Source organism: Pelobates fuscus, chromosome 4 (genome assembly GCF_036172605.1).
Source record: "Pelobates fuscus isolate aPelFus1 chromosome 4, aPelFus1.pri, whole genome shotgun sequence".
Lineage (NCBI taxonomy): Eukaryota > Metazoa > Chordata > Amphibia > Anura > Pelobatidae > Pelobates > Pelobates fuscus.
This window is the reverse complement of record NC_086320.1, coordinates 224,335,667-224,363,401: the sequence shown is the minus strand read 5'-3', so window position 1 is coordinate 224,363,401 and position 27,735 is coordinate 224,335,667. Positions and strand designations below refer to the sequence as shown.

The 27,735-nt window shown below is 39.5% G+C and overlaps 1 protein-coding gene across 3 annotated transcripts in view; it reads left to right on the top strand.

Moving 5' to 3' along the window:
• Positions 1-26,504, top strand: part of MSANTD3 (Myb/SANT DNA binding domain containing 3) — a 44,816-nt gene extending 18,312 nt beyond the window's left edge. The window contains exons 2-7 of one of the 3 annotated variants that reach the window (XM_063450594.1): positions 5,029-5,462; positions 15,230-15,373; positions 17,416-17,544; positions 22,104-22,232; positions 24,597-24,671; positions 25,572-26,504. In XM_063450594.1, the coding sequence (XP_063306664.1) occupies positions 5,048-5,462; positions 15,230-15,373; positions 17,416-17,544; positions 22,104-22,232; positions 24,597-24,671; positions 25,572-25,981 (1,302 nt within the window). In that variant the 5' untranslated portion in view covers positions 5,029-5,047 and the 3' untranslated portion in view covers positions 25,982-26,504. Of the gene's footprint in view, positions 1-5,028; positions 5,463-15,229; positions 15,374-17,415; positions 17,545-22,103; positions 22,233-24,596; positions 24,753-25,571 lie in introns of all 3 variants that reach the window. The other 2 variants (XM_063450593.1, XM_063450595.1) reach the window with 2 other exon arrangements.
• Positions 26,505-27,735: the final 1,231 nt, after the last annotated feature.

Genomic DNA, 27,735 nt, shown 5'->3' with positions numbered 1-27,735 from the left:
CAGAGCGCAAAAAAAAAAAAATCCATCTTCACCCATGAAATTTATCCAATCACAGTGCTCTGTGTCATTTTACACAGCGTGGGAAAGTTCTTTGGAATTTTCCCATGCGGTGTAAAATGACAAAAGGCACTCTGATTGGCTTAAACCCACCAATCAGAGTGTTCTTAGCCTAATTGCAGGGTGGGGCAAGGCTTTATAAGCCTTCCCCCGCCCTGCGTAGCTTAGTCTGCGCGGAGCCCTCCATGGGTGAAGATGGATTATTTTTTTTTTGCGCTCTGGTTTTTTCTTTTTTGTCGGGTTCCAAAGAACTTTCCCACGCTGTTTAAAATGACAAAAGGCACTCTGATTGGCTTAAACCCACCAATCAGAGTGTTCTTAGCCTAATTGCAGGGCGGGGCAAGGCTTTATAAGCCTTACCCCGCCCTGCAGAGCTCAGTCTGCGCGGAACCCTCCATGGGTGAAGAAGGATTATTTTTTTGGCGCTCTGGTTTTTTCTTTTTCGTTGGGTTTTTATTTTTTGCGCTCGGGTTTTTTATTTTATTTTAAGTTTAACGGTTATGGTGTTTTTTTTATTTGGCCTTTTTTGGGGCTGACATATGAAGATTTTAGAAAAAATAAGACTTTACAGGTTAGTTATTTTATTCACACCTCACTATTTTTTAGGGTGAGGGGGGTAGGTAGGGGCCTTTTTATTTGGGTGGGGGGTGGGTGACTACAGGCTTGGGGACCCCTAGTCACCTTTGATGGGGGTGGGGAATTTGACTTTGACACAGGGGTGGGGGCGGGGGGGGGAGGGACAGTAGGTCCCCCCCCCCCATTATCATTATAGCCCCCACCCGCCACACAGGGGTGGGGGCGGACAGTAGGTAGGCTACTCACGGTTTAGTAGACTGTTACGGTTGCCTCCAGGCTGGCTGGAAGTTGGACCGTAGAAAAGGATGCTCCTAGCGCTCACCCAAGGACCATCAGCACCGCAGCCACCATAAGCACTGCAGACTCCACAAACCACCGCTGCTGGGCTGGTATCTCGCCGTCTGCTCTGCGCCCTGGACCTACGACCAGGCTCCAGGTTCCAATAGGCGAACCTCTTCCTTCTGTCGAGCGAAGCAGGATCAGGAACCAGAGCTCTTACAAGAGCTCAGTAGCTAAGGGAGTATGAAGAGCATAGCAATCACTGTAGTGATTATAGCTGTCCCCTACAAACATGAGTCAAGGCTGCAAGTTAGAGGGTCAGAAGAGGTCTGAGATCTGGAACACCCAGCCTGGCTTTTATTGAGGTTACATGCAAATAGGACACTCCCAGGGGGAGGCATAAAATCACCAATCACACATCTGGTGCAACCCACACATTCCCTCCCCTCAGATAAACAGTTAAACCAATTATTACATACAATAAAAATACAGTTTTTACACACACACTGTAACTTTAAAACCATACATCCAATTTCAATAAAAGTTGCATATTCAGACTCAGCATACATCAAACATAAACACTTCCAAAAATCAGCCAAATCCCTCCAGTGGATCAAAAGTTAGCTGGAAGTCCTTTATGACCGACCGCAAGCACAATTTCCTGCCCAAAACAGTTCCATAGATTTGGGCTGTGCGGTCGGTCAATTTCATGCGAAAAAACGACTAAGTCCCATTTCGAACGGGACTTAGTCTCTGGAGCTGCAAGTTCCGTATGGGAGAAGGTAAGGGTCAGCGGTGTTCGGCAGAATGTGTAGCCGATTTTAGTTCCACAGAATCTTTAGCATACACCGCTGACCGCATTCGAGTAAACCAAGATGGCCGCCGCCACGTGCAATTAACCGGCAGTAACCTCACAGCCTGGGAGGTAAATTGCCTGCACACTTTAGCTTCTGGGTGGTCCGCCTGTGTGGTACTTGGTTCAGTAAGCCCTATTTACTGAACCAAGTGGGGGAAAGCCAGGAACAAGTTATTTTACCGGTCTGGGGACATAGTCTTAAAGGGGCATTGTTCAGCAAAGTCACAATATGTCCCCAGACGGTTCTTAAAGGGCCATACACACCAATAAAAGTTAATACATTTTCAGGGGCACAATCTTCCAGGGGCCATAGTCATGAGGCAGGAGGCTGGCAAATAGGCTTCTCCACAATCCAGGGAAGCAGGGCAATTTTTCATTTAAAGGGCCAGTTACAAATAGCCATTTGTAACATAGACATTCCCCTACTCGCGGTATAGCGAGTAGGGGCATTGGGGAGATTTTAATCTCCCTTATGCTAATATGGGGGTCATATTGACCCCCGTAGAGTGAGGGAGGACATGGGGGGCCTATAAAGTGGTGGGGAGCACTGCTCCCTGCCGCTTCTATCTTTATATTTTACAAGGAGGGAGCTGCGCGCCGGTAGCTCCCTCCTTGTAATAAACTGAATGAACACTGATACTCAGTGTTAGTTTGTTCGTCTGATTTTTCTATTTATTCATTCGTCTGTCTGAATGAATAGATGAAATTCCCGTTCGCATGTCCAAGTGTTTCACTGGGCATGTGCGGGAATCTCAGTGCTATCTAGTGTGGGCAGATGACGTGTCCCACAGGGACTTTATCTATCCACACAAAAATGGCGGCGCCCTGAATAAAGATCGGGGCAGAAAATAAAGATTAAAAAAGAGGTAATTTTGGGGTGGCTTTGGGGCATTTGGGGGTGACTAAGGGGTCAATTGGATGTAGTGGAGGCGTGAGGGGGGTTAAAAAAAAACAAAACGGGATTCGGCATGAAAGTGCCGCTTTAAGTGCAGCAGATGGCTACTATTTTGTTCTAAAAGTGACATGAACACAGTAAATGAATCTGAGTAAACTTGAAATTTGAAAACTGAAATTAGTATGTGTGTAATTTAACTCTGTAACGTATCAAAAATCTTGCAATTTTGGGGTAGTAGCAGAATACTAATCAGGAATCTTTCCAGTAGTTGGTCAAATCTATTCAATTATATTTGAACAAATGCTTGGCAGAAGTTACAAAAAGGCCACAGCCACCAAACTTCAAAAAAAAAAATTCAGTCCAGAAGGTGTTAGCACCATAACAACTACAGCGCTCTGTAGTGGTTATGGTACCAGAAGTGCACAGGCATTCCTCCAATGTAAGTAGTCAAACTGTTGCTAATGTCTGCAACTGTCTACAAGGCTCCTTTCTCCTACCAGTACTCCTCACTTACCGACCAGGTTCCGTTCTTACGACCTGGTTGTAAAACGACTTGGTCGGTAAGTGAGGTCTATGTTCAGGGAAATTTACCCAAACATAGATTAGAGGGATTCCCTGCTGTGGTGCATATGACTACGTTCAGGTAAATTTCCCCTAACATAGACAAGATCATAGATCGATCAGGGAATCCCTCTAATCTGTGTTCGGGGAAAATTCCCCAAACATAGACCTACTCTCTAACGTGGGGAATCCCTTGAATCCCCACGCTAGAGAGCTGGTCGTAAGTGAGAGCCGCCGTAAAACCTGTAGGTCGGAAAGTGAGGACCACCTGTATTGAAAGTCGGGGACTCCAAAGTCCGCCAGCTGATTGCTTTTAGCCAGTGAGCTAGACCCTGCACCGCCAGGATTAGCTCAGTGAAGAAAGCGTATGCCTCCAGGGAGGTGAGGAGCAGCACAAAACAGACCACAAGTAAGAAGTCGATCCATTTTAGACTTATTACCTACTCTGGGCACTTGTGAGACTATAGCCATTACAATGCACTGTAATAGTTGTAGTGCTTTGAGAGTTCCTATGAGCTTATTGAGGTGCTTGAACTTTCTTCCTGTGTTACACTGCACTAAATTGGGCATTTAGGATTATGATCCAGACTTGGTTTCATGAAATAAACTCACATGCCACCATAAACAGTTTTATGACACTTTACAGGTAAAATTTTTTATAATTTGAAGAAATAAAAATACTGTTTTAACTAGGTCCAGGAATAAGGCTTTACAGAAGGAATACTTGTTTCTTAACCCTTGAAGGATTCCATTCACAAGCTGCTCACCCGACAATCGGTATATGAGAGCTTGGTTAAGGTTCTGTCTTTTCATAAAACTGACATGCATTGATCTAAGAAGCTTGAAGCATGGTGTAGTCATTATAATGGCAAATATTGCTACAAGTACATGCAACTTTATCCTCCGTCTACTTCTGCTAGTTTAACAAAGAATTTAAAAAAAGTTTTAATGTTTTTCTAGTTTTTCTGCTATGATGTTCACCATATCTTTAATATCGTGTTTCTGAAATACTTTTTTTTTTTTAAATTTTCCTTTATCACTTACTGTTAAAGGGACACTATAGTCGCTAGAACAACTACAGCTTCTTGTATTTGTTCTGGTGAGTAGAATAATTCCATTCAGGCCTCTTGCAGTAAATATTGTCTTTTCAGAGATTCAGATTTTACATTACAGCCTAGTCATAACTCCACTGACCACTCCTTAGATTGCTGCTAAAGCTGCTTCCTTGGGCAGTGCTGCAGAGTAAGCAGCACTGTCATTTAGTGTCTCATCCCTCTGCATGCAGACACTAAACTTTCTTCACATCTCTATGAGGAGATGCTGATTGGCCAGGGCTGTGTTTGGCTTGTGCTGTGTCTGCCGCTGATCTGCCTCATTGACCGTCGAATCCTATGGCATTGTGAAAGCATTGTGATTGGCATTTGATCAACACTTTTGATGATGTCAGCCAAGCTGGCAGATCAGAGGCAGCAGCAGAAGACTTGAGTAAAGGTAAGATTTTTCTATATTTAGGGGGCCATGGAGGCTAGCATGCGGTTTTTATTCTATAGGGCCAGGTGTGTGTGCGTCTGTGAGAGAGAGAATGTGTTTTTCTGACCCTATAGTGTTCTATTAAGTCATTGGTATTGTATTTGTTTTGTTAGTACAGTAGTTGTGTCCATGGCATATGTGAGAAATATTGCATAGAGGCGAATAGAACTGTTTCATTTCATTCAGGACTGTTTTAAATAATTTTTTTTTAAATCAATAAATGGTTTTGTCTTAAGCATTCTATTTATTTATTTTTGTGTTCTTTTTTTTGTAGATTCCCCATACTGTGAAAAATGCAAAACAACGAAGTGCTAAAACCTGCCAAGTACTTCTCTGAGTTGGAGAAGAACGTCTTGCTGGCTTTGGTGGAGAAATACAAGTATGTTTTGGAGTGCAAGAAGAGTGATGCCCGGACTATAGCTCTAAAACAGCGCACGTGGCAAGCACTGGCCCATGAGTACAACTCCCAGCCCAGCGTGTCGTTGCGGGATTTCAAACAACTTAAGAAGTGCTGGGAGAATATTAAAGCCAGGACCAAAAAGATCATGGCCCATGAGAGGAGAGAAAAGGTGAAACGCTGTGGACCAGCATCTGATAGCCACCAGGCCTTGAAAGACAAGGTGGCAAGCATGATTCCAGAGCAACTCTATTTTGTACCGAATCCACAGGATGATGAATCTGGATACAACCATGACACTTCCAACCATGGTAATGAAATCTCCAAAGAAATCGTATGTCTGAACACATAGTGTAAGGAAAAGCTTCAGCATAGGGTTAATGTCTATGGATAATGGAGTTAGAGGTAAAATAAGTTATGTCTTATCACAGTGTAGTTATTTGGTGTGAAAACAAGTCAAGCTCAAAATACAGTATTTGTTGGAAATATCTAGGATAATTCACTGAACACCATTAAAATCCATAAAAAAATGGTCATATTCCAAGTGGAATGGCAATTCTCAAATTTACTAAAGCTAATTATGGTTAGAATTCAGCCAACTCTACCAAATTAAAATCTGTGCTGCACAGTGAGCAGCACTGCCATTCAGTGTCTTCACCCTCTGCATGCAGATACTGAACTTTCCTCATAGAGATGCATTGATTCAATTAATCTCTATGAGGAGATGCTGATTGGCCAGGGCTGTGTTTGAATCATTCTGGCTCTGCCCCTGATCTGCCTCTTTGTCAGTCTCAGCCAATCCTATGGGGAAGCATTGTGATTGGATCAGGCTACCACTTCTGATGATGTCAGCAGACTGCTTTTTTTTTTTTTTTTTTTTTTTTTTTTTTAGGCAAACAGCATGCAGATCTACAGCTTCTGGCTTGAATGCAGTAAGATTTTGCTATATTTATGGAGGCACGAGGGGCCCAGGGGGGCTAGAGGGTGGTTTTAACACTATAGGGTCAGGACTACATGTTTGTGTTCCTGGCCCTATAGTGATCCTTTAAACAATTTCCACGAACAAGTTGTTTCCCTGTTTTGGTTTCTCTTAAAAGTCAGATAGCATGTTTCTTATTTGTTTCTCTTTGGTATCCAGACCCTGGATATTTTATCAACCTCCTGTACCTCTGTAACCTTGATTTTGGCTCCGCTATTGACCTGTGTACTTCTGTTCTCCTTGACCTAGCCTAGTTGTTAATAGTTATAACAATAATATTACTGATTTATCTCATCTTATTCCTGGCTTCTCGCCTATCTCTATTGCATTAAGCCTGACCAACTGTATGGACTGGTAATACTCTGTCCTCTCTCCACTTTACTACTTCTGACCTAAGCTATGCGTGCAAGGGCATACACCTATCCTGACAGAGGTAAGTAGTCCAATAATAACCAAGAAAACATACACAAGTATTACATTTTGTAATCCTTGTGTGTATATATACTTACACACTTATAACAGTGATGTGTCTGCCATTGTACACCCAACAATGTGATACTATTCCTTCTAAACGATCAGATTCATATAAAGATAGCTTAAAGTTTTAACATGGGTTTGATACTGCAGAGATTTTCAATTGGGTATGGAAATATTTGGACACTGATGCCAGTTTTGTTATTTCAGCTGTTTACCAAAACAAGTTCAAGTTATATTTAACCCCTTAACACCGCAGCCAAATGTACAAGTTGTGAACGAAACAAAATGTAAACAAAACCTGGCATTTGCGCTATATGTCTGTCCAACCGTAATTCACCTCTTTCATATTAAATGCACCCCCCCTTATTATATATCATTTTATTCAGGGGAAACAGGGCTTTCATTTAATATCAAATATTTAGCTATGAAACATAATTTAATATGAAAAATATGGGAGAAAATAAGATTGTTTTTTGATTTTTTTTAGTTCTACATGACATTTTAACTGTCAATGTCATAATACTGTTTGCTTTTACCGCAATAAAATACACGTATTTGTATTCAGCAAAGTCTCACGTGTATAATAGTACCCCCTATGTACAGGTTTTATGGTGTTTTGGGAAGTTACAGGGTCAAATATAGCGTGTTACATTTGAAATTGAAATTCGCCAGATTGGTTACGTTGCCTTTGAGACTATAGTAGCCCAGGAAATAAATTTACACCCATAATGGCATACCATTTGCAATAGTAGACGACCCAAGGTATTGCAAATGGGGTATGTCCAGTCTTTTTTAGTAGCCATTTGGTCACAAACACTGGCCAAAGTTAGCGTTAGTATTTGTTTGTGTGTGAAAAATGCAAAAAACGCCAATTTTGGCCAGTGTTTGTGACTAAGTGGCTACTAAAAAAGACTGGACATACCCCATTTGCAATACCTTGGGTTGTCTACTATTGCAAATAGTATGTCATCATAGGGGTAATCTTCATTATTGGGCTACCATAGGGTCATAAAGGCAACGTAAGCAATCTGGCGAATTTTAATGTGAAAAAAATGAAACACAAGCCTTATATTTGACGCTGTAATTTTTGAAAACACCATAAAACCTGTACATGAGGGGTACTGTTGTACTCGGGAGACTTCGCTGAACACAAATATTTGTGCTTCAAAACAGTAAAAAGTATTGCAGCAGTAATATCGTCCGTGTAAGTGCTGTTTGTGCGTGAAAAATGCAAAAAACTTCACTTTTACTGGCGATATCATCGTTGTAATACATTTTACTGTTTTGAAACACTAATATTTGTGTTCAGCGAAGTCTCCCGAGTAAAACAGTACCCCCCATGTACAGGTTTTATGGTGTCTTGGAAAGTTATAGGGTTAAATATAGTGCTAGCAAATTAAATTCCTTATACTTTCGGCATGGGTTGTCAGGCAGGTCCCGCTAATTGTAATTAATTAGGATACCTAATTATGTAAAATTATTACATAAATATATGTGTAGAATTAATATATGTGTATATATATACATATGTGTATATATTTTTTTTTAAAAAATATTTTTATTTATATATAGGTATATATATAGTGATATATACGTATATATTTATGTATATAGATATATATATTATTTCGTTCTACGTGTTTTTTGATATAAATATATATATATTAATATCACAATACAGTTAGAACGAAATAAAACACATCTATATATTTTTTAATATTTTATTTTTAATTATTTTTTTTACGTATTTACATATTTATTTTATATTATTTATAAATATATATATAACAATAATTATATATATATATATTTAATCAGTATCAGTCTACGTGTAATTTGATATTAATATATATATATATATATATATATATATAATTATATATATATATATATTAATATTAAACTACACCTAGACGGTGTATGTGTATGTGTATATATATACTTAGATCATATATATATAATATATATATATATGATCTAAGTATATATATATATTTATTTTTTTTACACTTTTAACTTAATTTTATTTTATTTTCAGCCAGCAGGGGGACCAACTGTCATTACAGTTGGTCCCCCTGCTGGCAATGCCTGAGCCAGCTATACCGGCCATGTGATTGTGAGGTCCTCGCAAGGACCTCACTCTCACATGACCGGGAGGGACCGGAGGAGGCAGATCTGCCTCGGGGGGGGCTCCCTGGGAGTCCCCCCAACCGCGATCGCCGGCGTGGGACCACCGGCGACCGGGTAAGTTTAAAAAAAAAAACGGCGGGCGTATATTTACGTCCTGCGGCGTTTAGAGCCGCTTTTAAAAGGACGTAAATATACGTCCGCCGGACTTAAGGGGTTAAATAATGAATATGAGTGTGTGTGTGTATATATAGTGTAGTCTCTCAGCTTTAATTTGAGGCTTTTCACATCCAAATTGGCGGAAGCGTTGAGGAATTGCAGCTCTTTAACATGCAGATCCCTCTTTTTCATGGGACCAAATGTTATTGGACAGTTGACTGAAAAGCTGTTTCATGGACAGGTATTGGCTATTCCTTTTGTTATTTTGTCACCAATAAATTAGGTAAAAGATCTGGAGTTGATTCCAGTTGTAGCATTAGCATTTGGAAGCTATTGCTGTGAACCCTCAACATGCGGTCAAAGGAGCTTAATGCAAGTGCAACAAACCATCCTTAGGCTGCAAAATAACATAAAAAATCCATCAAAGAGATAGCAGGAACATTAGTAGTGGCCAAATCAACAGTTTAGTGCATTCTGAGAAAAAATGAACGCACTAGTGAGCTCTTCAACACAAAAAGGCCTGGATGTCCACGGAACAAACAGTGGTGGGTGATCAAAGGATCCTTTCCAGGCTAAAGAAAAAACCCTTTACAACATATAACAAAGTGAAAAACACTTTCCAGGAGGTACTCTACCATAAAAAGAAGACTTCACAAGAGAAAATACACTAAGTGCAAATCATTCATAAGCCTCATGAGTAGAAATAACAGCTTAGACTTTGCCATCTAAAAACAAAAGCCAGCCCAGTTCAATTATTTGGACAGATGAAACCAAGATCAACCTGGATTAGAATGATGGGAAGAAAAAAGTATGGAGAAGGTCTGGAATGGCTCATAATCTGAAGCATATCACATCATCTGTAAAACAATGTGGAGGCAGTGTGATGGCATGGGCATGCATGGCTTCCAATGGTACTGGGTCACTAGTGTTTATTAATGATGTGACCGAATACAGAAGCAGCCGGGTTAATTCTGAAGTGTATAGAGATATATATTGTCTGCTCAGATTCAGACAAATTCAGCACATTTGTTTGGATGGCGCTTTACTTTACAGATGGATAATGAATCAAAACATAATGTGAAAGCAACCCAGGAGTTCTTTAAGGCAAAAAAGTGGAATATTCTGCAATGGCTGAGTCAATCACCTGATTTAAACCTGATCGAGCATGCATTTTACTTTCTGAAGACAAAACCTAAGGAAGAAAGGCTCATGAACAAATAACTGAAGACCGCTGCAGCAAAGGTCTGGCACTGCCACTGAGACACAGCCTGGTGGAAATTGACATTTCCATTAATTTTTTTCTGACTTCTTAGACCTGTGCTAATATGGCATTGGCTTGTTTTAAAAAAACATGAATTCAATGTATCCTGGAGCTCTCAGCGTGCACTCTACATGCTAAAAATTGTTAGATGTTGTTTAAATCAATTGGGAACAGGGCAACTCCGAGTGCTGCTGTCCTGTCCATTCCCAGAGGTCATATTGCAGGAGGAGGCATGCAATCTGCAATTACAGTCTATATTGTAAATGTAAAATCATCTAATTAAAAAGAGAATCTATGTATTTATTTGTTTTAATTTTAAAACTTGCTTTTGGTTGTATTATTTCAACAACAACAAAAAAAATATGTTCAGAAGAGACAACCTGGCAATGTTCTCTAGCTCTTGGTCTAAAATTGTATTTCCCTTGTCCATTTGAGACAATTCAGTGTTTAGTGAATGACTGTTTTTCAGTCATTAGTGCTTTTTTTGTTTGTTTAAATATTTTTAAAATAGTCTTCTAGGTTTGTGGTTGTGACTAGCTAACCAGAAAAATTACCAATTTGACAGAGTGAGGTAAAAACAACTGTACATAGCTATCAAAGGTATTACTCATAATGGGAAGCCAGCAGTAGTCTAAGAACATCAGCAAATATAGTTAGCTTATCAGTTGGAAAATTTTAAGGTACAGCTTACACTTTAGCTGTAACTGGTCAAAAACTGCTGCTAACCAGATTTGAGTTGGTAACAGAGCTAGAAGGAAGGAAAAAAGCCTCATACGTGGCTGAGATGAAGATTTTGTTGTATTTTCTTACAACTCTATTTTGGCCTGAATTCTATAGATAAATCCCTTTGTACCTCTAACTGAAGAATACTTTGTGTCACATTTTGTGGGTTTTTTTCATTGTTTTGATAAGATCCCTTCCAAGGTGACCTGTCCAGTTGCGTCGTATAGACCAGGAAGGACCAATAAGAGAACAAACATATACATGTTATATGCAGTGCCATCTATTGGTTGAAGACTACTTTGCACCTGTAATATTTGCATTTCATGATCGTTTGTGACAGAACGCTTTAGGTTTTTATTGTTTGTGTTTTCTTATATCCTTTTAATGGCAGTACCCGCAAAAGAAGTATACCTGGAAGTTGTACGCTCTCTGTGCCAGGCTTCTGCTCACCTCCTTATTATATATTCATTGTACAGTGCATTATAATTCTTTTATCTGTAGTAACCCTCCCTATATATTTCTCCCCCCCCCCCCCCTCTACCCTTGCTACATCCAAATTAAATGCAGTTAGTTACCTGTTGCTCTGCAATACCACATATGAAGCCTCAATCTTCCTACTGAATGCTATGACTGATGTAACCTCGTGTATTGCCTGTTATCATAGCCGGATTAGCCATGAGGCGACCAGGGCAGTGGCCTGGAGCTCTGGCTCTGGGTGGGCCATGCTCGAACCAGCATGGAGATCAAAGGATCTCCCTACACTGCCCTGCCCTTCCACATTCATGTGAACAAGTTCCACAGTGACCTCAAAGTCTGAAGTAGAATGATTTCCAGAATTAAGCTACCTCTGGCTGCCTTGGTCCAACTGCGGCTCTTTTGAATGAAGGAATACATGGGCAACCTTAAGAACATCTTCCTCAAGTCTCCATGGCTTGTCTAAAGCTTTGGCATCAAGAAACATAGTTGCATAAGAGATGTCATAGCGGTGTTACTTGGTGAGAAATTGCAGCATGAAGAACCTGTGTAATTGCAGGGTTATTCAAGTGTGAATTGTTTGGAATTCAAAGTGATTTTAAATTTGAAAGGGTTACTCCAAGCTCCATGACCACTTCAGTGATTTTAAGTGGTCATGGTATGTGAAATCTGTATGTGCAGTGTTTTGCTGGGAAATGCTGCTCATACACGTTTAACCCCTTGACGGCCAGAGCTGTAACTCCACCGTTTGGTGGCATCATTGGTTGTTATCAACTAGCCCAGAACTATATTTCCAGGCTGACTACTGTCAACGCTGTACAATTTGTTTTTGCAGCAGCTTTAAGATTGTCACCACAGTAGTAGGGAGCCTCAGGTTTGACCCATTACTGGGTAACTGGGCCAGGGTATTCCTGGCAGCAGCATAACAACTACAGCAGGCTGAGGTTGTTATGCTGCTTGGAGTAACCCTTTAAAGCCAAAATAGCTGAATCCTATCTGCTGACAAGAAAGCCCTTATTGTGAGGATTGTTACATATCCACTATCTACAATTTTTTTTTAGCGCTGAATTAAACAAAAATGTTCCATGTTTTATTTGTACACCTAAACTATAACACAGCCCATTAAATTACGCATAATTTCCTGTAGAGTAGGGGTTTACAACATTTTTGGAGAAGGGCCTAGATGACTTACAAAAACTCTGTGGCAGCTATCATATGATGTGGTATGGTTATGCTTAATTCTAAAAAAGTGATCATCTTTCATCTCCTTGAATCCTCCTAATTTTTTCCCACATGTCGTTCCCCAACCTCTTCACAATTGCTCTCTTCCCTTGTGCTTCCACTTACCACTCCCTGCCTTGTGTCTCTCCCCATCACTTTGTGTTTCTTGTGCCCTGTTCACACTCCCCCATCCATGTGTCTCTCCATGACCCCCCCATTTTACATTGACTGTCCTTCCTGCAGCATACTAGGAAGTTGTCTACTTTCAGTGCCAAGCTGCTGCTCACTTCCCCACCATACAGAAATGTGGCTCTGCGTGTGATTTTCATATCCAGTCCCCACCTCTTATTCTTCACACACACTGCTGAGCCGTAAGGTTGAGGAAGAGATGAATAGGATCTAGCACCCCTAATGAGTGGTTTTGGTGCATTGACCTTTTCTCTAAACATTGCCTTTTCTGAGAAACCACATTGTTTACTTTTATCTGAGAATATTCCTCTGTGTCTAATGGCCACTAGAGGCACTTGCTGCTTAAGAGGTCTTCACATTCGGCATTATCACACACTATAATGTTGGTGCTCTCACCTTGAGTTGAAGGAACACTATAGGGTCAGGAGCACAAACCTGTATTCTAGACCCTATAGTGTAAAATAAACTGTATTTAGCCCCCATTGTCTCCTTTTAAATATAGTTAAAACCTTATTTCCAGTGCTGCACTGTGCTCTCTTCCTCCTCCCCCCTTCCCCCCCCCAAAATCTGACCCACCTCCTTGGCTGACATCATCAGAATTGATGATCTTAGCCAATTACAATGCTTTCCCATAGGATCATCAGTTCTAAAGACCTCCGAATCTGTGCATCTCAGTGGAGAAGTTCAGTGTCGCTGAACATACTGTGCAGCGCTGACTCTAGTGGACTTCTCATGAGTGGCCTCTGGGGTGTTCCTAAGCAGCAGTGTTTACTGCAAAAAGCCTGCAGGGACAGGATGTAGACACCAGAACAACTACTATAAGCTGTAGTTTAACCTTTAACAAAATATGTGAGTGTTGGGTTAGGTAGTAGCTGGCTTTGGGCAATTTTTTGCAGAGTCTTAAATACTGGGAGTCATTCAGCCCATGTGCACTCACAAGCGGGTATCCACTTGCAAGGACTTAATTTCCCCATTCCAGATAGCAAGAAGAAAAACTGAGCTTTGTTATATATTGTTGTTGTTGTTGTTATTTAGTTGGTCAGTCGTGTCCGACTCCACTCCATATGGACCATAGCACGCCAGGTACATCTGTCAGTCACTGAGCCTCTGAGCTCCAACAACTTCATGTTCGTGGCTTCCGTGACCTCATCTATCCATCTCTGTCTCTGTTGTCCCCTTCTTCGTGTGACTGCAATCTTTCCCAGAATCAGTCTTCTCTAGAGAATCCCGCCTTCTCATTATATGGCCAAAATATTTGAGCTTCAGCCTCATGATTATAGCTTCCAGTGAACAGTTTATCTTGATTTCCTGTAGTACGGATTTATTGGATCTTCTTGCAATCCAAGGGATTCTAAGCAGTTTTCGTCAAGACCACAGTTCAAAGGCATCAATTCTACAAAGCTCAGCCTTCTTTATAGTCCAGCTCTCACATCCATATGTTACTACTGGAAATACCATAGTTCTGACTATGCGGACCTTTGTTGATAGTGTAATATCTTTTTTAGTTTTTACCAGGTATCATTCCATAGCTTTCCTCCCCAGAAGCAAACGTCTTTTAATTTCATGACTAAAGTCACCATCTGAAGAGAGCTTGGATCTCAGGAAAATAAAATCTGTCACTGCCTCCACCTCTTCCCCATCTATTTGCCAGGAACTAAGACTGTTTGCCATGATCTTAGTCTTTTTAACGTTAAGCAGCAAGCCAGCTTTTGCACTCTCTTCTTTTACCCTCATCAACCGGTCATTTAGTTCTTCCTCACTTTCAGCCATCAGAGTAGTATCATCCACGTATCTGAGGTTGTTGATATATGCATTGTCACAAAGTGCATAATGTTTGAACCTGGTAAGTTTGTTAAGGGACAATAGGTTGTTGAAGGTCTGCCTTTGAAAAGCCAATTATGAGGTCCCAATTGGAAATAAGAATTAGTAGGTAAGAGTGGAACCTAAGACTACAGTTCCTTTTGAATAACTGTGTGCCACCTAAAAACATGGTGTCTGGGATCCAATCTGATTTGACACATGAAACCATCTGTTAATTTGGGAAAACTTTGCAGAGCTTTTATATATATATATAAATATATATATATATATATATATATATATATATATATATATATATATATATATATATATATATATATATATATATATATATATATATATATGGAGGAAATTCAACTTTTAGTAAATAGGAGTACTTTACATTTGCTGTACAGTTTTCTGAAGTACAAAATTAAAGCGTTTAAGCAATATTGACAAGGAATTAAATCTTAGTAATTTTTTTTTAACAGTTTGATTGTTGTGTGACCTATGAATTGTGTGCTAAATGTATTTTTATTTTCTTATACTGGGAGTCAGTATATTATTTTATTCAGATATCATTATAAAATAAGATTACTGACTTGTATTGAATTGTGATAAAGTACCTGTTGATATGTCAATAATACTGCCCTCTGTTTGCCTACTAGATATTGACTGCAAGAGAGTTAATCTTTTGGATCTGGAACTACTTATTGATGAGCAAGGCAAGATCCAGACAAAACCATTTAGAAAAGTGTCCGAAACAAATTCATTGTGTGGTGAGGGCTCACCTCCTAGATCATTAGAGAAAGGTAAGTTACAGTATGTCATCTAGAGTTGTCACCAGCAATAGCTTAATTTCAGCAAAAACGATAAATTCTGTGATAGTCTTAGGGGTCAGTCTATAAGGCTAAATTAAACAGGTTCTCCCCTGTTAGTTTGAGAGCTTTCCATTCCATTCCATTCCAAATAACCTCTGTTTTTACAGGTTACCATGTATGTGTCAAGGGAAACGTTCTATTTAGAGCAATAGGGGGAGGGATTGCTGCCAATGGTGTATTTCTCTTATTCATAGTAAACAGAGAAGGAATTCTTTCCTTTTTACTGTTTCTTTTTTTATTTTATTTTTATTCAATAACCTGGAAATCATGTGTTTTGATATTATGATTATAGATCATTTACTTATATGGCTTAAAGGACCACTCCACATCCATAAAGCACTTGCTGAAATGCTTTATGAATGAAGAATATCCTATTTTTGCTATTTTGCCCCGAGATTATGAAATTGCAGTTTTTCAATGAGAAATTTCCACTTTTAGAAATAAACTATGAAGGTTTTCGGACTACTACTTGAGCGCGTCTGCCTCCTCCCACACAGATTTCAGACTATCATCTTCGGATCGTCAGATCTCAGATTAGCTTCTTTACAGACCTCATATCAGACGCACGCGTGCACAAGCTGATGTTCACGCATCCGTGCCCACCAATTCAGAGGCTTCTCAATGAAAAGACTCAGATTGTCTTTTTCCTCAAGAAGAGACTGTTAGTCTTTTCCAGGGAAAAGAGGGAAGGCTTGCAAAGGCTGCAGTTCATAAGAACTGCAGATTTTGCAAGCTCTTTTAAAGGGACATTATAGGCACCAAGACCACTTCAGCTTATTGAAGTGGTCTGGGAACAGTTTCCCTATTGCACTTAGTGCTGCAGTGTTAAACATTGCAGTTCCAGAGAAACTGCAATGTTTACATTGCAGCACTAAGTCTGCCTCCAGTGGCTGTCTGTGAGGCGCTTCCTGGATCCTAATGGATATTTGGTCCGGTAACTGATGGATGTCTTCGCTCTCTGTATGAGGACATCCAGCTTCAAATTTTCCCCTATAAAAAAAGCATTGATTTAATGCTTTCCTATGGGGAAGTCTAATGTGCACACGGTATTTGTTCATTCTGGGATGTCAGAGGAGGCAGAGCCGCGACCCAGCGCCCAGGATCATCGGCACTGGGGTAAGGTAAGTAAATAAAGGGTTTGTATTTCTTGCCCTTATAGTATCCTTTTAAGATCTACCCCCAATGAAGAATGCATGCATGTGTTAAAGATTTACTAATTAATGAATTCTATTTTTTTTTTTTTTTTAAATAAAATCAGTTTGGTGTCCTTTAAAGTAGGACTTCCACTTTAAATGCAATCTGTCGTGACTTAACTCACACATCCCTCCCAAGCACTGTCCTTACAGAGGTGGGTGTTATATTTCTGTAACACCACCTTCAGGCTGCCCTCCCTCCTCCCAGTTTTGCAGTAATTTTCCCTGCTTGTGAACACTTTGCAAAGTAGGGCAGACCACCTCCATGACACTGACACTGGCTTCATTGCCAGTGGCCCAGTTTCTGAACAAAGTGACGTCAGTTACTCTGTTTCTATACTCCCTAACTACAGCACTAGCAATGTCGGCTTGGTAGTTTCCATAGCAACCATAGTACATGTGCTGTGGTTGCTATGCTTGGTGAGCAGAAGTACTGCTTGTGGGAAGTCTCTTCTACTCTTTATTAATAATCCATTCTCAAGCAAGGAGTATACGTCAGGAAAACTGACAGCTGGGAGAGAGACCTATTTTTTTTTTAATATATTTCTCCCAATCTAAATATTTGCTACCAAAACTGCTAGCACAATGTATAAATGCAATTTGATGCTTTTTAAAAAGAGCAAATGTGGTTTTGGCCATGACTGTTATTCTGTAAGACACCCCCTCCCTCTTCTTTTTTCATAATGACATGCACTGGCTGTGTTTGCTTATTTATTTGGCTGTGTTGGTTATGGGGGGTTTATGGCACGTTTTGTTATTTATTGTAATCTTTCTCAACAGCTTTCCATAAAGGAGATCTGGAACTTCTTATCGATGAAGAGGGAAAGATCCAGACTGAACCAGTAAGGAAAGTTCCTCTCTCAGATTCCATGTGTGCTGAGGGCTCTTCTCCAAACAGTTTAAAAAAAGGTAATTTCAAAAACCCTTGCAAAACTATGAGGTGCAGTCTGTAAATACTTTTAGTCTGTGGTTTTCAAAAGTTTTATGCCACATGTCTTAAGGCAACATTTGTTCATGAATTGTTGCGCAGTCATGGCTGTTTAAAGGGACACTATAGGCACCCAGACCACTTCAGCTTTTTGTCCCTATTGCACTTAGTGCTGCAATGTTAAGCATTGCAGTTCCAGAGAAACTGCAATGTTTACATTGAGCACTAAGTCTACATGAGCATTCGCTCCCGCTCGTCAAGGGACGTCAATGGAGGCGGAGCCACGACCCAGGGCCAAGGGATAGGTAAGTAAATACCGTATTTTTCGCTCCATAAGACGCACTTTTTTCCCCTCAAAAGTGAGGGGAAATGTCTGTGCGTCTTATGGAGCGAATATGAAGCTTTACTTACCTGTCTTGCAGCGTTGGCCGGCAGCACAGGGCGCACCGCGGTAGTGGAACTTGAATTTCATGTTACGGTTTCCGGCGGGACTGAAAGGAAGTGTGCACAAGCTGAGTGCGCACTTCCTTTCAGTCCCGCCGGAAACCGGAACATGAAATTCAAGTTCCACTACCGCGGTGCGCCCTGTGCTGCCGGCCAACGCTGCAAGACAGGTAAGTAATTATGGGACAAGGGGAGGGGGACAGTATGGGAGAGAAGAATATGGGGAGGGGGATGAAGTCTATGGGGAGGGGGATGAAGTCTATGGGGAGGGGGATGAAGTCTATGGGGAGGGGGATGAAGTCTATGGGGAGGGGGATGAAGTCTATGGGGAGGGGGATGAAGTCTATGGGGAGGGGGGGGAGATGAAGTCTATGGGGAGGGGGGGAGATGAAGTCTATGGGGAGGGGGGGAGATGAAGTCTATGGGGAGGGGGGGGAGATGAAGTCTATGGGGAGGGGGGGGAGATGAAGTCTATGGGGAGGGGGGGGAGATGAAGTCTATGGGGAGGGGGGGAGATGAAGTCTATGGGGAGGGGGGGGAGATGAAGTCTATGGGGAGGGGGGGGAGATGAAGTCTATGGGGAGGGGGGGAGATGAAGTCTATGGGGAGGGGGGGGAGATGAAGTCTATGGGGAGGGGGGGGAGATGAAGTCTATGGGGAGGGGGGGGAGATGAAGTCTATGGGGAGGGGGGGGAGATGAAGTCTATGGGGAGGGGGGGGAGATGAAGTCTATGGGGAGGGGGGGAGATGAAGTCTATGGGGAGGGGGGGAGATGAAGTCTATGGGGAGGGGGGGAGATGAAGTCTATGGGGAGGGGGGGAGATGAAGTCTATGGGGAGGGGGGGAGATGAAGTCTATGGGGAGGGGGGGAGATGAAGTCTATGGGGAGGGGGTGGATGAAGACTATGGGGAGGGGGGGAGATGAAGTCTATGGGGAGGGGGTGGGTGAAGACTATGGGGAGGGGGTGGGTGAAGACTATGGGAGAGAGGAGAAGACTATGGGAGGGGGGGACACTATGGGACAGGGGAGAAAAAAAATATTCTGTACAAACTGTCCCATAGTAAGAAACACTATGGGACAGTTTGTTCAGAATATTTTTTTTCTGGGTTTCTTCCTCTAAAAACTAGGTGCGTCTTATGGAGCGAAAAATACGGTAAATGGTTTTTAACCCTTTTATGCACCCGGGGCAGGTGCGTAGGGGAGGCAGAGGGAGCTGTAGTGACAGGAATACAGCTTTGAATTCCTGGCACTATAGTATCCCTTTAAATATTGCCTGTTTTCAAATAACTGTAACAAGAGTGATTATCAGTGAACTTGACACCGTTGTGAAATGCTAGTCAACAGTGCTCTGTAGTCCTGTAGAAGGTTTTTGACACAGTTTATAGTCAATACACTAAATAATTGGGTCTCTTCTGAGAGCAAAGATGAGGTTGTTCTTAAAGTGGCACTGTTGTTGTTTTTTTTTTTTTTTGTTTCCTTTCCTCTTGCTCTCTATATCTTAATAATTTTGCTCCCAACATTGCCACTTGTCTTTATTTATATGTATCTTCTCTTTCTATAGCTGGTTCTCCATACTTTGGTGCCTTTATTTTGTACTCCTCTGTTCATAATGTCTACAGTTTGTCCTTCTGTGGGATTCTTTTGACTGATTGATTGTCGAAAAATAGGCTTATAAGGACACTCCAGATCCCTAATGCACTTTAGCTTGCTAAAAAGCTTTATGTGTGAAGGGTGTGCCCTCCTTTTTTTTTCTTTTGCAAATAGTGCAGATTTCAATAGAAATTTACACTTTTATAAATTAACCTGGTTACACACCCTTAGCTTCCAGACAGACAACAGCTCCTGTCACTTCCTAGTTCGGTTAGCTTAGTTGCACTGGACTCAAGACGCAGCAGTTGCCCAGAGCACCTGTCTTTTTGAAAGACTTCTCATTGAGCTGCATTGGGAAGTCTGTGATTGGACTGCCACAGAAAGGCTGGACTGGGTTAGAGTGGGAGAGCTTGCAAAGGCAACACACAAGAGAACTTCAGGTTTTGCAAGCTGTTTTTATATATACCACAACTGCAATAATGCATAATTAAATGCATGCGAGTTTTAATTTCTGGTATATCTACTAAACAGTGGTTTTTATTTATTTTGTATTTGGGCCAGTCCTTTTAACAACTGAAATGGAACCTTGCTTCAGCTGCCAATAGCCAGATTATGCTTCCCCTAAGAAACAGTAGCCACTACGTATTCTTATGTATAACTAAAATAAAGTGAATTACAAGAAATAAAAACATAGAGGAGCAGAAAATGATTTAAGAACTAAAGCTACAAAATTACAGAGCTACTTTAAGGTATGTAGTATGTGTCTGAAACTGACAAATCCCTCCATCTACCTATATCAGACAATCAACATCAGTGGATACAATCCCTTTGCTTGTTTCATACCACTTCATATGAAAAATGTGTTATATATGGCTAGATTGTAACAATGTTAGGCCGCCCATGCAGACCTATGAATATTAAATGGTCACTTAAGCTACCAGAACCACTATAGCTTAAAGTAGTTATTCTGGTGTATATAGTATGTCCCTGCGGGCTTTGTAATGTAAACACTGCCTTTTAGTTTAGACCGCCTCTAGATGTGCTTCCAGGGTGGAGCTGCTCAAACAGACGTTCAGTGTTTCTACGCTCTGCATTGAGATGCTGAACGTTCATAATAGAGATGCATTGATTCAATGCATCTCTATGGGGAGATGCCAATTGTCTCAGTGCAGCGTTGGCTGAGATCGTCAATTTTGATAATTTGAGCCAAGGAGGTGGCGGAGGGCAAGCCGCGACCGGATCTGCACAACACAGGAATAAAGGTGAGTTTTACACCTTTTCATTTCCTGGCAGTGGGCAGGTGTCCTAAATAGTGATATTAGAACTATAGTGTCAGGAATGCATGTTTGTATTCTTGATACTATAGTTTTCCTTTAAAGAGCTCACTATTAAAAATGTGTTTAACTATTTAGTAGATATACTCACAAAGAAATATGGAAAAACGGTTTGCAAGCCCTACCATTGGCACCAATCAGAAGCTTCTCATTCTTAACTCATTTGGGCTCTCAGCTTTCATATGCTTCTCAATGAGCTGTAGTAAAGTGAACCTGCTGCTTCTGATAGCTCTGTGGCACTAACAGCAGCGGAAAAACATCTCCCTGGCTCACACTCTGATGTCACTTGTTTGCTTCTGCCCCCAATTTAAAAGTACCGATTTCTATTCTGAACTGTGGGGGAAAAAAAAACTGACACACTCCATACACATAAAGCACTTCAACAAGCTTTATGTGTTTAAAATGTACGTTTAATACCACATATACAAAACAGAAAAACATGCTTATTTATTGCCCTATAGAGGTTTTGTGTATATGGAATATTATTTAACATGCACCATTTTTATTTATTTTTCCTATTCTGTCCTTATGCTTTATCTATGTATCTCTTTTTACAGTTTATATTTTTGTGGTCACAATTTAGTTTTTTCCTGCAATGTTAATGTTGCGTATTTGGATGCAAAAATGTATTTGTGTAATATATATTTTTGTCATGCATGCAAGAAGCGGGGAAATTGAGTAAACACCCTTTTACCAATACATTTTGCAGGGTAGTGGGTGAAAGTAAATAAAGTATTAGAATAGAAGATGTTACCAAGGATATTCTCACATTCATTAGTTATCGGTTTCCCAGATAGCTAGGAATTCCAAGCTCCAGGTCAGATTGTCTTTGCTGTTACTACAAGGGAAAACCAGATGTGTCTTCCCCCCTTCTTCCAGGCCTACTGTACCTGTTTTCTCACTTTCACATTTGAAAATGGCTACAATAAGTTTTCTTTTGGATCCACAGCATTAAAGAATGGATTTCAAGGTTGAACTAGATAGACTTTTTTCACCTTATATTACTATCTATCTATGAACATACTATAAACAGTATCTGCTTAGACAAAATGATCTGCCGTTCCTGAGATGGGCCTCTTGAGGCAGGTTTCTACAGCCATAATTATATGTATGTGATGGATATTACCCTAATTCTGTCTAATTTACTGTGTATCCCTATATTTATGTGCAGCTTTCCATAAAGGAGACCTGGAGCTTCTTATTGATGAGCAGGGGAAGATCCAGACTGAACAAATAAGAAAAGGTCCTCTCTCAGATTCCATGTGTGTTGATGGCTCATCTCCAAGTGGTTTAAAAAAAGGTACATTTCAGACACACTTGCAAGAAAATGGTATACAGACATTAGTTCATTATTTCACTAAACTTACATGTATCCTTTTTTATTTTATACATTAGGGAGACATAATACACAACCTAACCACTGCAGTTCGCTATAGTACTTAGACTGTGTAGAGTCCCTTGGCACTGTCCCTTGCTTTAATATTGAACAGTTTAAGAACTGTTTTATATAAACCAGGATTTTCCTGTTGCCAAGCATTGTCAATGTCAATGTCATCCAACCTGGATGGCATATCGGCTGACTGTTTCCTACCATAAGATGCAATAAGGATTCTATCCTATTGTGCTTCCGTAACAGAACACAAATATTGGATGTTTACAACAGTGGGACACACATGCTTTGTGGATTAACCTAAAATAAAACACGTGTGAAAAACAAAAATTAAAAATGTTAAAATGCTCTTGATTAAATGGCCTGGGGGATGTACTTTCTACAAAGATATATTTTATGTAGCGGGATTGCCAAATATTGCAAAGATTTGCCTTTAAAACTATAATTCACCCCTTGCAATGTTTATTTTATTAGACACATTGGGCATTTTAATAATCAAGACTAATTAGTTAATCTATTTTGAGTTATATTTTTTATTTGCGATTGTGTAGAAATTATTAACTGTAAAACTGAGAAAAATTTAGGTTTTTTTTTGTATTTTAATTTAAAAATATATTTATTCATAATTTGCATTACGTTATGTCAACATATAGGGTTTTGAAAGAAAGCCCTATTTCTCCTTTGAAAATGATTTCTAATTGTATGGGTCACATACATACAAGGGTTACATGTCAAGAGCCTTGGTCATTAAGGTGTTAAAAGGACTAGCACTATTGCACTTTCCAAAAGGAATACATTTTATTATGCCAAAACTTGCAGTTAACTTTTATCTAAAACAAAAATAATAAACTAAAAAAAGTTGACTTCAATTTTTGACAGAATAGCAGGTGTTTATTTTTCAAAGTCCAAGAATGCTGGTACTTGGAGACCTGGCATGAGCACTAGGCAATATTACTTGCAAGCTGTGAGTGCTCCGTTTGTACTGGAATATGTCCCAAGACATACTTCTCTGGAGATATATTTGTTTCTTCATGTGAAAGTATGATTCCTTCCTATTGTATTTTTTATTTTTTGTTTAACCAAATCTCAAATAGAATGTGGATTTGCATTAGCAGACAATTAACAGAGCAGGACTTATAAAGTAAATACTGTTTGCTTGCTGACACTCAAAATTCGATCAGGTTCCAAGCTGAAGACTTCCTTTCAGGAAGTGTGTAGGGAGGTTGAAGAGTCATGATCCATACACCAAAACTACTTCATAAAAGGAACACCATAGCATTAAGAATACAGGCATGTAAATTTAATGCTATAGTGCTGGACTACCTATTTAAGTATTCAATGGCTTCATCTCAATTGCTTAGATGATCGATCTCAGCCTATCCAATATTTTTCCATAGGAAAGCATTGGGAGGCTACCGTGCCTGTGCAGCAAAACGCTGCACTGCGCCAATAAGCATCTCCTCATGGAGATGCTTTGACTCAATCCATCTCTATGGGGAGAATGTATCATCTGCATGCATGCAAAGATTGCAGGACCTAACTCAGGAAGTCCCTCTAGTGGCTGTCCAAATGACTACCACTAGAGGTGTGACTAGGTAGCAATGTAAGCACTGCATTTTCTATGAAAAGGTAAAATTTATATTGCTGAGTCTGCAGAGACCTATAGCATGGGTGCCCAAAAGGTAGATCCCCAGATGTTGTAGAAGCTGTAGTTTTAAAACATCTGGAGATCTACCTTTTGGGCACCCCTGGTCTATAACCACCAGAACATCTACAGTAAGCTGTAGTGAATCTGTTGACCAAAACCACTTTAGCCTAAAGGGACACTATAAAGCATTGACCGGTCCTTTAAATCCTACATTGTTTGACTGCGGTGGGTACAGTGGGATCCAGTGGGGATGCTAATTTATCATTTCTATGTACTGCCTTTATGCAATGTCTTTACCTGACCTTTGTGGTAGCAGTGTTATGTACAAGCCATTTTTTTTTTCTGGGAGCAATATCAATGGAAACAAATGGAAAGTTACTGATTACGCCACATTTGGATTTGTTGGTTTATTTTTATTTATTTTTTTTACATATATTCAGCATGTTTGTGAAGACAACTCCTTTTTTTTTTTTTTTTTTTAAATCCCTATAAAATAATGATTTTAGTTTTTTCCGTTTGTCGTTTTGTTGAAAAGATATACATGAGCATGTAAATCTTTTGTATGTTTAAAAGAACAAAGAAAAGAAAAAAAAAAAACATTTGAAATTGCATGTTGTGTTTTTCAGCGGGCCGAGGGAAGAAAATTTCCCTTTTCACTTCCTACTGTGTCTTACAGCAGCCTCCTCAGGATGGTTTCGAGAGTGAGTGCCAAAACAAAATGCTTCCTCCCCATCTGCTGACAGACAGTGCATGCAATTTCAAATATCTTAAGTTCTATCCAGGTATATACGCATTTACATATATGTTGCTGAATTGTTTTAGATCTGATTTTAAAATTCAAAATGAAGGTTCTCCTATGAGATACACAACCTTATCTCTAAAGCATAAAATTGAAACTAGAATATCTGTAAATCAAATGCCTTGAGATGCTAGAGCATAATTCTAGTGTGAAAAATGTTAAAATATCTATACTGTGAACAGATCTGGCTGTCATTTACAGTATTTTATGTAAGCAAAGTCATGTTCAGGATATTTTATACAGCAAACACTCTGTTTTCATATTGGAGCTTTAATTTTTGTTTTCCCTATTGTTCCGGATCGAGATTTCAGTAATGCTCATCCAGTCTAGAAACTGGCTGAGCATCTTGGGAGGCACAATCCACAGCTGCTGGAGTGGTAAAGGTGGATATAAACAGCATCTGGTTTTAATGCACCTGAAATGGAAAAAATGCTATTGGTGCACTTTGAAGAACAAACAATATCATCTTTTTAAATGTCTGTGAAATAGGTGAAGATAGTAGAACTGTCTACTTAATCATATGTAGGATGTTTACATATAGATACAAGTACCTTAGATGGTTATTGTGCACCCATAATCCATTGTTGGATATGGGATATTAACCATTTTTATCCCATTTAGTGGAAAGGGAACTGAGGCAAAATAAAATTATTTATACATTTAATAGCAATGTATCAAGCACATCATGAGCCAAATCTTATCGTTCATTGATCAGTATGACTGGTTCACTATATTAATATTTGAATCATTTCTCAACGGTATGTCCCCTTTTCCTTATATAATATTTATGCTTCTGTCCTAGATTCCTTTGTTGTTCCAGACCGAGACCTGTATGTGGAAGAAAAGGCTTTAGTCAACATGCATGATTGTGAAATAACACCTCATCCAGCGCCTTCCTGTTCATCTACTAGGATAACTGGTAACAGGACCTACAGGAGCAAAAATACTCATGATAACATGATCAGAAAAATGCACGAGGAAGAGCACCACCAGCAGATGTCCATCCTCCAGCTCCAATTAATACAAATGAATGAGGTCCACGTGGCCAAGGTGCAGCAGATAGAAAGAGAGTGTGAGATGGCAGAGGAGGAGCACCGAATAAAGATGGAAATCCTGAATAAAAAGAAAATGTATTGGGAAAGGAAACTGCAAACAATCACCAAGGAGTGGCCAGTAGCTTCGTTCAACAGGCCCTTTCCTAATTCACCTTGAAGTTTAATTTGATGGTGGTGAGAAAGAAAAGGATGTTTAGGACAAGTTGGCAAAGCACTCTCAATGTAGATAAGCCAAGGAAGGAGTTGAACAATCAGTAGGCCCAGACACTGGCGACGATTTCTGTGTAGGAAAAAATAGTTACAAACAAGAATAAAATACAAAAAAAGAAAAAAACAAAATGTTAGGACATTACAAGAGCTGGTATTGGTTGTAAAGTCTTTTGGTTTTAGTAGTAGTTTAAAAACAAAAAAAAAAAAAAAAATACAACCAGCCTACTTTATACTACAATGACAGTGCTGCTTATGTCAACATAAGCTTTACACTATCGTGTTTCTACCCATGGACTGTAACCTTTTTGGAGTTGTTTTCGTAACACTTATTTTACTGACATCAAATCCACTTTTTATTATAATTATTATTATTATTTTTATGTATATCAGTCCCATGTCGGTTTTATGCATTTGTTTGGTACATCAGTTGGGTATAATGTGGATAAACACTATCCATTTATTAATCCAAATGGGAATTGTGTGATGATTTTTAAACCAGCCACCTGTTTAGAAAGCCAAGGATCACCATGCTCAGAATGGCGTGGAGTGGTTCCAGCAAATGTTAGGTGTTTTTTTTTTTTTAATATTACCCAGTTTATGGTACAAGTGTAGTGTAAGCTAACTTTTATTTCACTCATATGAAATAATGTTTACATAGACCTCCAATGTAAGTGATATATGGCTTGAAGTTGGTTGTGTTATTGATTCCAGAACAGTATTCATTATAGTATGAGGCCAAAGGTACAAACTAGTCTTACTAGTATTACATTATCAAATTCTTCAATAAGACCGACTTCTTACTTTACAAGCACTAAAAATTATTTGCTGTTGATTGAGATATATATATATATAATCAGTGTGTGTGTAAAACACAAACTTTGGCTGCACTCATGGTGTTGGATAGAAAAAATTCCTTTATTCAAAAGTTGTGATCTATAGATCGATGTTTCAGTCCTCTCTGGGACTTTCCTCAGGATACTCTGAGAATCGTGATCCTGAGGAATGTCCCAGAGAGGACTGAAACGTCGATCTATGGATCACAACTTTTGAATAAAGGAATTTCTTCTAATTCAGTGAGTGCAGCCAAAGTTTGTGTTTTACTTGGATAAAAGCCCTAAGGTTTGGCAATATATATATATTGCCAAACCTTAGGGCTTTTATTTATATATATATATATATATATATATATATATATATATATATATATATATATATATATATATATATATATATATATATATATATATATATATTCCAAATAGGGATAGGCTAGGACTTTGGAAGTTAAAAGTTCCTTACTTTATTGGTAAATTAAAACATGTAGATCGATGTTTCAGTCCCCGTCCGGGACTTTCCTCAGGATCATGAGTGAGTGCTAGCCTATCCCTATATGCACTATTTGGATATTGAGCCCTGGGCTTTCAGCACCTGGAAAAAATAATTGGAGCCTGGAGTGCAAGGAATTTCTAAGTCTTTGTATGTATATGTGTGTGTGTAAATATAATATTGGGTTGTGTAGTCTTTTTTTTTTTTTTTTGGTTTTGTTTTTTCCCATTACTGTTCTAGGCCAATTCGCTTAATTAAAGGAACACTATAGTGACAGGAACACAAACCTGTATTCCTGAACACTATAGTGGTAAAATAAATATTTAGGTCCCTAGCCTCCTCTCTTTACTATAAAAAGATGACTTTACTCACCTT